Source organism: Eublepharis macularius, chromosome 2 (assembly GCF_028583425.1).
Source record: "Eublepharis macularius isolate TG4126 chromosome 2, MPM_Emac_v1.0, whole genome shotgun sequence".
NCBI classification, from domain to species: domain Eukaryota; kingdom Metazoa; phylum Chordata; class Lepidosauria; order Squamata; family Eublepharidae; genus Eublepharis; species Eublepharis macularius.
The window spans coordinates 198,823,776-198,838,625 of NC_072791.1; the positions used below are offsets into that span (position 1 = coordinate 198,823,776).

The window sequence follows — 14,850 nt, forward strand, 5'->3', positions numbered from 1 at the left end:
CACAAAGCGGCATAATTATAGGCCAGGAGTTAGATCACTTGTTCACAATTTCAAGAGACATCAGCCAATAGCTCTCTGGGGGAGGACAAATATAAAAAAACTGATAAAAAACAAAACTGGGGCATTATCCATCTGCATAGCCACTCATATATATCTATCCTTCCTTCCCTGTGCCTCAGCACTCAATGCTCTCCTGCCCTGAGCAGTTAGCCTGCCCTAACTACACACCCTAAGTAGCCATAGTAAGGATGTATTGAAACTTGTCAGAACTTTGGCCTTGTCACTTGCATTCCCTTTCACTAGAGGGGAGGCTGGAAATCTTGCTCCTCTATTGGGCATTTCCCAATTAGCATAATAAATGATTTGCATACTTAATCCAGAAGGCCCTGCAGTTGAACTTGCTATAACTCATTATGCAGTTCACTAATAGTTATAATATGTGCAGTTTGCATCTAGGGGAGCCAACAATCAGTTCTGATCAATGCTGCTGGCATTAGATGAAGAAAATCCTTCTTTCTCCCCTCCTGTTCCTTTAGTCTGTGTCCCACAAGAGGTCCATAGATAGGAGTAAATATCATGGGCAGCACAGATTACTAGCCACTTCAATTCCAAATTATTTTTACCAAGAAACATGACCTAATGAAAATACTAACTGGAAAAGAGAGTTTTCCTTGGAATCAGAGCTAGAGTTCTGGCATAGCCTCATGAACTCCTTTCTACCTTTGGAAAAGAGAAAGTATAACTATATTGAGAATTGCATCCACTGAAGGAAGGCAGAACTTGAGAGAAGCACACAAAACCACACTCTGCCTGAAAGACTGGTATGACTGGTGCACTTGAAAGCAGGTTTCCTAAGTGCATTGATCAGAGAGCTGGGAAGGAAAGAGTTAACTCTTCCATAGAGGTTAGAACTTGATAGGCTGCTTCCTCCTCTCTGATTGGTCAGCTAGAACCCAGATAAAGGGCTGACAGGTGGCTTCTGACAGGATTGTTCAGAGAGAGTTTTGAGAGTAAGTTTGACAGGGAAGGTCAGACTCATTCCTTTTGGAGTGGAAGAATTTTTTTCCTTAACTGTAATATCACTGTCCTGAAGAATTCTATTTGAGAATTCTTAGTATAAATGTCAGCAGAAGCTGAAGCCTGCTTGACAGACACCATAGAACTGGGAGTGTGTTTTGGCAAGTGTGATTGGGTAGTAGGCTAGACTCCCTTCCAAGCTAAAAGAAGGGTTATATCTTCTGAGATTAATTCCTGCCCAGTTTCTAAAGGGGTTTGGCTCTGAGGAGGACCCTGAGTCTGTTGTGAAGGGAAAAGTTTTAAACTAACTCCAGGAAACCTGAGTTGTCAAAGGAAACTCTGTGAATAAACATTGTTGCGGTAACTAAAATATTAAGTAGAACACTTCTCACTGCTAACAACCAAGAATATAAGAAACTAAGCTTCTAAGAAACTATTTTGCCTGTTACTCAAAGTGTATTCTGTACAACCAGCAAATTTTTCCTCAGCACTTTCATTCCGACTACACTTATTTAATCCATGCCTGTTAAATAAAGTTATTTTCTTTTTGAACGTTATAGAGTCTCCAGTGCCATTTCTCAGAAAAAGGAAGAGGGCTCCTGCTTTTCCTCATCAAATTCCTGGGCTGGGCTAAAAAGCCAAAATTGTATCTGTCAGGCTGGGACAAACAGATGTTCAAACCACAAAGATTAACAACACTACATGGGGCAGTCAAAGCAGGCAAACTGAATTTTGGTGGCAAAATCTGCCTCACAGTGGGAGAGTGAGGGAGGGCTGTCCCATCATAACTGGTTTAACACTGGTCTCAAAAGAAAGTTTCCCCATTGCTGTTTGCTAGCATTTTTGAGATTGCTGTTTCACTACAGTTGTTGACAGTATTTCACCACTGTACTCTTCTCCAGTTGCTTGTGGGAGAGCATTCACACTCTATGTTAATATAGTTCATGACGTGGAGTGTAGGAAGGTTTGGCACTAGGTAAAGAACATGGCACAGGCCTGTTGGGAACCGGCATTGCTGAATCTGAGACACTGTTCTACTCTGGACTTGGTGGAACCCTCCCCATGAAATGGAAAGAGGGTTCAAAATCTCAGAGGTGTGGTCTTCTCTCTTATTAGGAGTTACTAGGACTGTAGTGATAACTGCATGTATTTGAAAATCTTACTGAGTTAAACTAGAAGTCAGTTTAAGCAGGATTAGGACTTTACCTCTTTGGTATTGTGCTATAACGTTCATTCAAGCAGAAATTAGCCATTGAGAATATTTATTTATTTATAGTCTGCCTTTCTCAGTGAGACTCAAGACGGATTACAGTATAAGCCCAGGCAATCAACAGTTGGATCATTTAAAGTCCCACTGATTTTTGAAAATATGAAGATACTGAAGCTCAAGACAACACTGCATTTGCAAACACATACTAAGAAATGGGTCACCTGTAAAGACATATAAATGGGGACTGGCTGAATTGCTTTAGATCTCTAGATCAGATTTCATCCATCTGACTAATGAGAAGCAAGTGACTACACCTAAGCAAAACTAGATAGCCACTTCAGTCAAAATTCCCCTTAAAGTTTTGTTTAAAGTCATGTTCATGATTCCAAGGATGCTGATAGAAAGAGAGCTTTTATGAGAAACAAGACCTTATTTATGACTAAACATTGGCTCTATAAATGACAGGAAAATGTTTGGAAGAAGGGGACTGATTTAAACAATATGATAGGAAAAAAACTACCTTATTTTACATAGCCACTTTATACTCTCTGAAATTTCTCTCTCTCAGTTCACTTGCCGAATTCAAGTTCCTCATTTTTCCTCACCACAAGATGAAGAAACATCGGGGCAAATGAAAAAAAGTATAGCAAACAGGTGTATTACTCAAGTCAGTAACAAAAATGCTAAATAGAATATACTATTATGGATTTTAAAAAGGCAAGTTTAAAATGACTTAAAAGCATGTTTGTAGACTTAAAGTATGCTTACACATTAATTACAGGAAAGATACATGAGTAATCACTATATTTGATTTACCCTCTTCTGCAATAGTGTGTGATATAGGGCTCAGATCCTAGCCTTTTCTTCTTGCAGAAGTGGAGAAAGGGAATGATTTTTGGCAATTATCCCTCCCACTCCCAGACACCTACTTTACCTTCCATTGCTGTTCTCTGGAGGTCCAGTGATACTGAAGAGAAACCCCTATTTTGGAGGATATAGCAGGCTAAAATAGAAGGCTGCAGTAGGAAAGTTCCCCCTCCAACTAGTGCAGTTCCAACTTTATATAAACACTGCAGTTCTGGAAACAGGAACTTTACTGACCTGAGGTGGGGAAAGGGCCCTGGCTCAGTGGTAACAGAGCACCTGCTTTGCATCTAGAAGGTCGCAGATTCAATCGCTGGCATCTCCAGTTAAAAGGTCCAGGCAGTCAGTGATGTGAAAGACCTCTGCCTGTGACCCTGGGGGGCCACTGCTAGTCGGACTGGTCAGTAATGTCCTCGATGGACCAGCGGACTGATTCAGTACAAGGCAGATTCATGTGTCCATGCTTCTTTTACTACTTCTACATTATTAAAGTCTAACGTTGGAATTACATTTTCTGATAAACTGAGACAGGATGATAGTAAATGGCTTTAAACAGGTGAACGTTCAGGAATGCCTTCCTTCATACTCCAGAATAATGACAAGAAAATGACTCAAACTCCAACTGTCATTATTTTATTACTGTTTTGGCTACATTCTCTACAATTTCAGCAGCATCTTAAAGAGACAGTTAATGTATCCTTATGTACAACAAAAACAAAATGGCTTGCAACATCAGAAACAAGAGCCACAGTTTAACTGTACAATATTAAATGAAAAAAACCTGTGGTAATACAGCCTCCCTTTCTGCAACATGGACAGAATTACATACAGGAATTCAGCATTATGAATGTGACAGTAAAAGGAATCTTGTATGGGGGGAGGGGAGAGAGAGAGGAAGAGAGAGAGATACTGCATTCTGAAAAAGATTTCTACCATACAAGGCAGTTTGAAAATGTTTCACATTTTTTTTAAAATATCTGTACAAGCCACAAGAAACACCTCTTTAAAGGAACATCTTCCCACCTTGTAGACAGAACTTCCAGAAACCGAGAATAACCATAAACAACTTCTACATCTAGAATCAACGTGCTCCAGCACTCAAGAGCTCAGGAAACTGACTTGAACTGTACTGTATAGTTCCACACAGATCGGATTTACATGCCTTGATTGTTAATGAATTATCTACTTTCAGTCTCTCTAGGACGTACAGTTGACTTGCACCTTAAGGAGGTCACTGGATTTTCTTTTTTGCAAAAGCAAAAGCAACATCATTTAGCAGCAATTAAAAGCGCCTTCAAGGAGACTTTAAAAAAAATACAATATCCAATTAGAAAAAGCCATACTTTAAACATTTGTACAGGAATAAGGTTTGCTGAAATTTATGAACTGAAAATATGACATCTGTACAACAATTTACAATAGAGTTAGAAGGGAATTTGTCATTATCCTGCATAGAAACATTGAACACGACCTGTTTGCTTTTGGTTACACACATCGCCTTTGTATATCCCTCCTCAAAAGCCTGGGTAGCAGTTAGCAGTTGACAACACTGCTAAGTATCACAATGCCATTTAAATAATTCAACTAGTTTCCAAGTTAGTTTCTGCTACCTCACTGAAACAGCTATTTTTTCCCACCCCTTTTGGAAATACAGTCATCCAGCCAAGAATTTTAAAGCATTCCTTTCCCACCCTCCTCAAACAAATGAAATTAAAATACTAAATCACCTCTATCCAAAGAAATTAACATACACAGCTGTGGCACTCATCTTTAACTTTGGTTTTTTTTTTTTTTAAACATGGACTTCTTGGGAAGAATAATTCTTTTGTCTAGCTGTTTTCTCGAGGCACCAAGTTGTTCTTCCATGCTCCTTTTTCTTCTTTATTTAAATAATGAAAACTACCCTCCTTATTAGAACTCTCCAGTATCAACCAAATGTGTTTTAAAGTATTAAAAAATATTATTTACAGTGTTCACCTCCTGCCAAGTCCAACACACACCTTTATCTTCAGTCTTAAAATGCAATACATCTGCTTGGAGGCAGCAGCTAAAGTGGGGCCTTCCGTGAAAGTCAGAAGGGTACAGTTATTCCACGGACCCTGATCCAGTCCCATCACGTGAAATGACTTCATGTAGAACAGCCACAGTCTGAAAACACCATCCTTAAGCTTGTCCTGATGTGTAAAAACAGTACTTGGGTGTTTTCAAACGGAAGTCCACTGTGACAAACTACAAAGATATCACATGGCTGGCCTTCTATGGACAAACTAGTTTCAGTAGGGAATAATGCTCGATATAGGTGGCGTAGGAGAGGCTGAGAGTCCAGTCATATGCAAGTTTCCTGAAGAGTTCGATCTTCTCATGTGTGGAAGAAGGTAAGCGTCATTAGCCAGTTGATGGACATCAAACCGGTCCTCTTTACGGTATGCCAAGCAACGTCTGATAAAGGCCTGCGAGGAAAGAAACGGAATTCAGTATACTCTTTCAACAGTGAATGAGTTCTGCTTAGGAGTCATCTCTCTGATATACAAAGAATGGTACTCTTAAGATTTCCAAAAATAAATATTTGAGTGCTTTAGTGGGATCTTGCCCCTACTAAGGAGGTGCACTCAAGTGCTGGGCACTCTGATGCCCTGGATGGTACAACACAGAGATTAACAGTGCAATCCTAAACAGTCTAAGTCCACTGAAATCAATGGGCTTAGACTGGAGTAATGCTGCTTAGGATTGCACTTTAAGACCTGGAAATCTCTGGTTCAAGTTTCAACTTGTTGCTGAACTAAACTAACTGGATGTTGTTAGACAGGCTACTCTCAGCTACAGCTCTTCCTCCAATCCATCTTGCTTAGTACTCAAATCCAGATTCTTAGTACTATGAATATATATAATGTAGCATTTATAGAGTGCTTATCATTTACATTACATCTGAGAAGGACTTGTATCCAATATATTTATTACATTCTGGACTAGCAAATTCCTGAATTTTTTGCATTTAGAATCAATTATATGAACTTAAATTAGGATCAATGCAGGTTTCAGTATCTGGAATGCTACCAATTACCAAATGGGCAAGGGGGAATAATAAACCAGAGGGAATGGAATGAAAATCTTGAGCAGCACAAATTTTTAATCTAAACACCCAGCAGCCCACCCTTGCTGAGCTCACAGAACTTGCTTGCTTTGGATGGAGAATGAACAGAAAATCTCCACTGCTACTTCTAAATTTGCATACTGTGAGCATTAACAGCTAATACTTAATTAACAAGGGCTTCAACAGTATACAAGATGAAAATGTAACTTCTCTCAATGATTAGAAAGAAGTGGGGCAAGTTCTGTCTTCCTTTCAGTTCTCTTCCAAATTTAAAAAAAGATCTCAAACTCAAACAAGTGAGGGACTGCACAATGGTCTGAAGTCCCTGCATAAGCTATTTTCAGGAGCAGCTCACAATGAACTAACTATAGGGTTGGATCCTATGTATGGAATGTAATTTTTCTAACAACAACAACATTCAATTTATATACCACCTTTCAGGACAACTTAATGCCCACTCAGAGCAGTTTACAAAGTATGTTACTATTATTACAAAGTATGTTACTATTCTACCCCTGCTGTTCCTGCTGTAGCCTGCTATCATCCCCAAAATCCTGCTTGGGGGGCGGGGGTGGTGGACCCTCCACCTGCAGTGTTTGAAAACGGGGCAATTTTGCATGAACTGAACGAAGCACAGAATTCAACACAAAGTTTTCATCAGAAGAAGTTATTAGACACATAAAAAGTCAGTGCAGCTTTAACCAATCGCTCTTTTAATTGCGGTGAAGACTGGGAGTGAGCCCCCCAACCATTCTCACCTCCGGAGATACGTCCTTTTGCAAAATAAGCGTTACATATGCATTCAGATTAAGCAAAGTTAACGTTGACCATAGCATGCCTCTAAACAAGGATACAAAGCTTGATTTAAACCCAAGATAAGTGAGAATCCTTGTTTGCAGTAACTGATATTAAGGTTCACAGGGGTAAGGGAAGGAGAGATTTAGTCCCAGGATGACAAGAGTTTACAACCTCATTTCCCAACTATTAAATGTAGTTGCAAAAAAAGCTCCTTCATTATGTCAGTACCAGTCCAGAGCGGCAACCATCCCTTCTAAGGAGTATGCATTGGAAAAGCATAATAGTACATTCAAAATAGATATAAATCACTTTTAGGATGCTGTAGAGGGAAAAGCATCAAAATGATGTATCTATGTTTAGCCTTACTGGAATATAGAAATGTACAATTTCCAGAAATTTTGAAGTCATAGGTGAAAAAAAACCTGGGGGGGGGTGGAATGGAAATTCTGGGGGAAATTAAAATACTGTTATACCTACTTTCCTACCAAAATTATTTTACTGGTTTAACAACATAAAATGCATGATTTATAACATACTCATAGGGGTGTGCAATCCAGATCAAGGATTCGGGGGAAAAGCCAGATTTTTGCTGATCTGTCTAAATCCAGTTTTCCAAACTCAAACTGGAGAATCTGGGATCTGATTCAGGATCCCAGATCCAGACCCCCAGGTAAATCCAGGAAACGTGGCTTTAGTCTCCGGCTGGCTCTTTCCTGGACGTCTCCTGCTTTTTTTCCCCAAGAGGGGAGGGGGGAGGAGGGAGTGAGGCATGGAGGGGGGAAGCGAGTGGCCAATCTGTGCAGGAACTCTCCTTGTCTTCTGAGCTTTTATGAGTGGCATGGGTTCAGCTGCACGAAGTTGCAACAGTGCCCCTTAATTCAGTTTGGTTTGGGTGAAATGCTCTGTTTTGACCAGATTCTCTGGTTTGATGATGGTCCCCTTGATTCACTTTAGTGGTTTTTGCTTCAGTTTGGTTTGGATAGAATTCTCTGTTTTGATTTGATGTTGGTCCCCTTGATTCACTTTGGTTCTGGGGAGATTCCATCCATTCCCTTGCTTCAGTTTGGTTCCATAGGGCTTCCTCTTTCATTTGGGAGTGTGTCTTTTGCTACTGGCAGCCTTGCCTGTGTGTGTTTCTGCCTGAGAGCCTGCTTGGAAATGATTCCCCCAAAGGAAATAATGGAGAGTGGCTGGGCAGCTTGTCCAGGGGGCACTTGGGTTTTGGCGGGACTTCAGTTTGATTCTGTTGGGCTTTCTCTGGGTTGAGATTGCATTTGGGAGTGTGCCTTTGGTCACTGGCAGGCTTGCCCCTATGTGTTTCTGCCTGAGAGCCTGCTTGGAAATGTTTCGCCCATAGGAACCAATAGAGAATGGCTGGGGTCATCTTCAGGGGCCTGCAGAATTGGACCCTGGGGCCCAATCTTCTTGAAAGACCTCGGGGGGGGGGGTCTTTAGAGGACAGTCAGGAGAAGGTTCCCTGCAAATTTGGAGGAGTTTTCTTGAAAAATGACCCCTTCCCCTGGCCTCTGGACAGTTCCCATGTAAGTTTACCCCATAGGCCAAATAAATATCAGATTCTCTGATATGTCTTAAATGGACCAGAGAATCTTTCCCAGATTTCAGGAATCCTGGATTTTTGGAGGATCCCTGAATCTCAGATCTGGATTTCTCTGATTTTTTTGGGGGGGGGGGGTGCACACCACTACTTATTTGTACTTTTCTCTAGAAAAAACTGCAGGTATACTTGAGAAAGATTTGCAAACTGCTGTACCATATTCCACCATAGGATACATGTCTTTTAATTTTTGCCACCTGAGAGTTATTAAAAAAAACAAGCTGAAGACAGAAAAATTCTGTAGTAAATTAAAAGCGTATTGTTTTGACAGAAGCTCTCACACAGAATCACAATAAGGTAAGATGGTTGTTGTGGATTTTCCGGGCTGTATAGCCGTGGTCTTGGCGTTGTAGGTAAGGTAAGGATTGCCAGCATGTTTTGGATATTAAGCTAAACTGAAAACACTAAACTAATACTGTGAACACTAATCGCTTTAATACTGTATTATCATTAAATATATTATAGAATGTTAACTGTTGCCAAAATTATTTATTCTTTATGCTTGAAAATATTATATATGGCTACAATATGTTTTTTCAGTGCTCCCCCAAATTTCTGTTTTTCCAATGGAAAAATTAAGAAAGTCCTCAGATTTTTTTCATGCTACATATTTGGAAAGAGAGAAACTTTTATAAGAAGTCAAAGTTTTTCTCAATGAAAAAGAAAAATTTCATATAAAGGTTTCTTCAGTGCTCATTCAAATTTCCCAATTTTTCCACTAGGCGTTTCCTGTTATATATTTTGAGTATGAAAAACCTTGCTTAAGCAGCATTGTTCCCATTGTAAAAGAAAAAAAAGGAGTTTCTTTTCAATGCTCCCCCAAATTTTCATTTTTCTGACAGAAAATTGAAAATAAAAAACCAACTCAGAACCACCCTTCCACCCCCAATTTTTAAATTTGTTTTCTGGGCCCTCACATCTTTACCAAACTGGTAACTGAGATGCTACAATATGGAACATCTGTGTCTCAAGTATTTTCCACAGGTAAATAGCAACCCCACAATTAACCCTGAGTAGCTTCTCACAAAAACAGTATTTCAAAACAGGAATGACAGCAACTGAAAATATCCCCATGAACTCTGAACTACAGAAGACAGGAAACATTACTTTTAACATCTGTGTTAATATTTATTTTAAATATATGCTGTACATAAGAGATATTTGTCAATAACTACCTTCTAATTTTGTTATAACTTATAAATATTTTGTGATCAAGACTGCCCCAATTTTTAAAAATGTTTTACCCTTAAAAGAAATTCATCAAGAAGTATTGTTGCATCATATTTCACCAGCTTGAGTTCATAAACATTACCTCAGAATAGAAGTTTATTATGGTCACAGACCAGCAAACATTACCTTGGCTTCATTGCTTACAACAGGCTTCACTGGGAATTGTACTTCAGTGGCTTTTAGTATTGTATTTTCCTGAAGGATATCTTGTTGGGATTGGTTATGGCCAAATGGCTGGAAGAAGAACAAAACAAATCATTTGGATTTCATGACATAAAGTGTTCCAACACCCTAAACCACTTCCTTATGCAAAAGTTACACTATTCTTAAAAAATATTCTCAAATGCTAAGCAACATAACTTATAAGCAAAAGTTGACCTACTATATTTACTCAACTAAGGAATTTTCTTCTCCAAGGACCAGACTTTAGACCCAAAAGTAGCAAATACCAGGAAGCTCTACACTCAAGAGTTTGTTTTTACCTTCCGGCCATAGAGACACTGGAAAAAGATTACACCAACTGACCACACATCCACCTTGTTAGAAATCTTTGGCGGCTCTTTCCCTACAACAAAACACTCTGGAGGCAAATACCTACAAAAAGACAAAAAAAAAGTCACTACAAAGCAGCACATTAACAGAATTCCTTCTCCAGTAGCAGATGATAATTTTTGGAAGTGCAAATCAGGTAAGTTGTCTACAGGGAAACTGCATAGAAGTCTAAAGTTCGTTTCTATTGTAATATAAATTACTGTTGCTAACAACATACAAATCAGTACAGCTAGCAGAATCGGTAGAAATCACCAAGAAACAAACTATTAGATTACTGAGATGTTCTAACTATTGTTATGGATTTACATATTGTAGCTTGGATTCTAATAACTGTGTATATAGAAGGAATCTTTGCTGCCTTTTCACTACAGCCCGTAAAAAGTTGCTCACGAGGGCCTGAGAATTCTCAAGAACAGCTTGAGAATCGTGGCAGGGGAACTCGACTGAAACAGACTCTGTCTGCTCTTGCATAGGCTCTTCCATAAACAAAGTAAAAGCTCACAAAAAGTGCATGAGTGGAGGGAGGGGAAGATTTCTGTTAATTCCCCTTCCTGCTAAAAAATAAGGACAACAAAAGTTTATCATCTATTACAAGTGTTTGGTAAGAGCATGCAAATAGTTTTCACACATGAATCAATCTGTCAAATGCAGTGTTGTAAAGATTACCAGTAAGTGCCAGCCCCTTGAGAAGTTAAGTCCATGCCGTCCACGCCATAGCTATCATCATCCATTATTTTGGACAGACCAAAGTCTGTGATTTTTATTTCTCCACATGCTGTTCCATCTACCAAAAGAATGTTTCCTACCCAGAAGAAGAGAGCTCATCAAAAAGGTATATCCAGCCCAAGAGTGGTCAACAATCTTTGCAGTTCATTCAGAAGAGGACATTTTTTACAAAAGGTATTACTGTAAACACAGGGACATGAAACATCACAGATTAAGTTCATTATCTGCATACTCATGGAATTGCTTCAGAAGTCACCCAGTGAGTGAAGGGAACGATGAGATATAGTCTTGTTCAAGATTGCAAATTCCATAAATTGTCTATAGTGACACCTCCCCAAGCTTCCGTATAATCAATCACCTTGATAATGTACACTCTTCAGATATTTCAAATCATTGCTGATTTAAATATTTCAACATTATTCTATTTGCCTTAACTAAACACCAGTTGCTGAAATAGTTTTGGTATCTCTTTCATTCCAGACCAAAATGAAGTGGCCTATACAAGAACAAAAGCCTCAAAAATCATGCAGAGGGTGGCAGGCCTGCAGCATTTCTGTGTATTAAATAGTAAAACTGGTCCATGAACCGTTTTTTGTGTAAACTAGAAGAATTGCGTGCTCGGTATTTTGCAGCTCACTGTCCAGCAAGCAGCATAAAGGACTAATCATTTGATTAGTAAAAATGTGTATACACATCAAGGGCACCAAACGATTCAGGGCATATTTGGGTGGTAAACTTGAGCCCGTGGTCAAAGATGGCTACACTTTTTACTGCTACTTTAAACACTTGAAAAAAAAAGATGTTATATCTATTGTATCATTGCCTTGACACACAAGAAAATCTACTGCAGTCAAATGTGTCAAGAAGAGACATGGAAGACATTAAAGCTGTAAATAAATTTAGAAACCAAAAAAACAAACAAACAACCCCACCTTAAATAAAACTGAGTACTTAAGAAATACATAGAAAGAGGAGTACAAATGAATCTTCAAAGTGAAAAGAGTGAACTGATGGATGAGAACATAAAAGGGGAGAGTCGAAAGTGGAAAGTCTGCTTAAACAAAGTAATCCCAAAACATTTCCTTTGCACATGGGGAAGAGATGAGTAGGAAAGGAGACCCCCCCCCATGGATACTAAACAACCCTTCCTGTTTTCCAACAACCCACAGTATAAAGGAACACCAAAACAATGTGAACTGGAATGAGTCCGACAAAGAAGAGGGGAAGCACAGAGTGTTGCTTAATTGGTGAGAATGAAAGAGCTTCTTTTAGAGAGATGCTATACAAACACCTAATGTTACAATTTTTCCAGTAGTTCTAATTTACCTGGTTTAAGATCATAGTGTATTATAGGTGGCTTAATCTCATTGAGATATCGCAGTGCATTTACTATTTGCATTACAATGGACCTTGCTTCTTTCTCTGACATTAATTTATGTTGCTTGAGATAGAAATCCAGGTCATTGCCTTCACAATATTCTAATACTGTACAAAACCTAAAAGAAAGAGAAAGAGTGGGGAGGGGAAGAAAAACCCAGAAGTTAGGCAAGAAAACACAGACCATCTAGTTAAGCAAGGGAAATTGAAAATTCATCTTTACACAATATTCTTTTCTTTGTCGGTATTCACTGTTACAAAAACAAAAATCTAGTGAAAAACTAAATAATATAGAACTCACTGCATTAAAAAAAGAAATACAGAACACATTAAACATTGAGGCCAAACACCACCAGTATAAACACTATTCATTCCTCAAGTTATTTGGAGTCCTCTTGAACAAAAATATGTTGTTTTGGATACTTACGTATCTGTATCCAAGGAGAAGTAGTCATAGAGTTTTACTATCCTTGGATGGTCCAGCTCTTTGTGTATTCTATACTCTCTGCAAGCATGCCTGAAAGAAAGAGAACTAACCATGAACCCCACAAAAGCACTGTTTTCACTTGCTACAATAACAAAAAAGTGTTTAGAAACGTACTTATGGTAGTTTTCCTTCTTCTCATCCCTCCAGCTTTTATTGAGCTGGTGTATCTTCACAGCAGCATATCTTTGTTCATAGAGATCAAAAGCCTAGAATACCCATTGGGTAAGAGTAGTAATTAGGAATTGTTATTTGTTTTTAAACAGTTCAAAAGATGCTTCATACAACACATAATTCGTTATAGCAACCGTTTTATATGGAGACTTACTTCATATTCTTATGAGCAGAGCAACTTAAAAAGTACTTTAGCTTGAGATAAGATGCAAGACATAACACAATATGCAACAACTTTACAATCCAGTAATTAAACAAAAAACTTATGCAGCTTTTCAGATGCTTTTTGGTATCCATCGTACACTACTTGAATAGTAGGATATACATGCACTATATTATCTGGACATAATCATATAAACTAAATTTAAAAAGACATCTCCCAGTTTCATGTTTTAGTTTTACTGCAGTTAATTTGTGTTTAAGGAATTTTTATTTTTGTATTTTAAATAGATATTAACCACTGAGAGTTCTGTGGAGTCATACTGGCAGGCTGTAAAGTTTAATTGTGAATGAGATTTTAAACTTAATGCAAACAAGAAACATTACCTTATATACTTCACTAAAGCCACCTCGACCAAGTAAATGAAGTAACAAATACCGTTCATTTAACGTAGGGTGATCTTTGAACCTTAAAAAAGAAAGCAGAAATTTAGTTCACTGAGAAATACCAGTTAACTGCCATTTTTTAAAAAAGATGTGATGAAAAATACTTGGGTAGCAATGGCAGTTTTCATGTGCAAACCCAAACTTTGATTTGGAAGTACATGAACGAATGTGGAAGCATTCTTAGGCCAGCGTGCTCTCTCCTCCCCCTTTCCTGTGGTTATTCCTTTCTTCTCATGGCATATGGCAGGACAGAAGGAATCACTCACACCCAAAGAGAGGAGGGAGCTAAAGGCTGCTGCGAAGCCCATTCATGTTGTGCCAAACCATGGTTTGGTGTTACATCTGAACGCTTCTAGCTAGAGTTGCCATCTCTGGATTGGAAATTTCTGGATATTTGGGGGTAGAGATTGGGGACAGAAGGGATTTTTGTGGAGATATGATCCCCAAAATTCCATCTTCCATTTCCTCCAGAGGAACTGATCTCTGTAGTCTGGAGATCAGTCGTAATTCCAGGAGAACTCCAGCCCCTATCTAGAAGCTGGGAATCCTGCATCTAATGTAGTATTATACACAAGATGACATTTAGATAAAATCAGACACATGTAAATGCTATTGAAATAAGCCCCTATTTGTTATTCCACATTCACCTTTCCCCGAATGCTCTCTATTACCACCACCTGATAGTATACATGTGCACAGACAGCCCTTCAACTGGAAGATGCAATTGATCCAACAAAAGGGGGTTACACTCAGTTCCCCATCTGATCATATTAAGCTTTTGAAAATATATATATTTGGCTACATGCATGCAACCCCACTGGACTGTCAAATTGTAAAGTCTTGTATATGTGTAAGCATACATACGTTATACAGTAAACCAAAGTACAACCATAATAATAAATGAAACTGGAAGCAATCTCCATGTCACACCACTGAGGTATATAGGCACATATTGTCAGGGTCATGGCCCCTGCCATAAGCTACACTTTACAAGCTTCATGGTCTAGTAGCCCCTGTCATACTTTAGGGACTTAATGTTAACTATTATGCTGGGGCTTGATATTTGTTGACATGCTGTGTAAAAACTTGTGTGTACAAGATCCTGT

General features: G+C 38.7%; 1 protein-coding gene across 1 annotated transcript in view; it reads right to left on the reverse strand.

Moving 5' to 3' along the window:
* Window positions 1-3,708: 3,708 nt before the first annotated feature.
* Window positions 3,709-14,850, reverse strand: part of TLK1 (tousled like kinase 1) — a 79,048-nt gene continuing 67,906 nt past the window's right edge. Inside the window, exons 14-21 of the mRNA XM_054970836.1 lie at window positions 13,685-13,766; window positions 13,082-13,173; window positions 12,908-12,997; window positions 12,430-12,599; window positions 11,044-11,179; window positions 10,308-10,419; window positions 9,952-10,059; window positions 3,709-5,541 (exon numbers count right to left, since the gene is read on the reverse strand). Coding sequence (XP_054826811.1) covers window positions 5,365-5,541; window positions 9,952-10,059; window positions 10,308-10,419; window positions 11,044-11,179; window positions 12,430-12,599; window positions 12,908-12,997; window positions 13,082-13,173; window positions 13,685-13,766 — 967 coding nt within the window. The 3' untranslated portion in view covers window positions 3,709-5,364. The remainder of the gene's footprint in view (window positions 5,542-9,951; window positions 10,060-10,307; window positions 10,420-11,043; window positions 11,180-12,429; window positions 12,600-12,907; window positions 12,998-13,081; window positions 13,174-13,684; window positions 13,767-14,850) is intronic.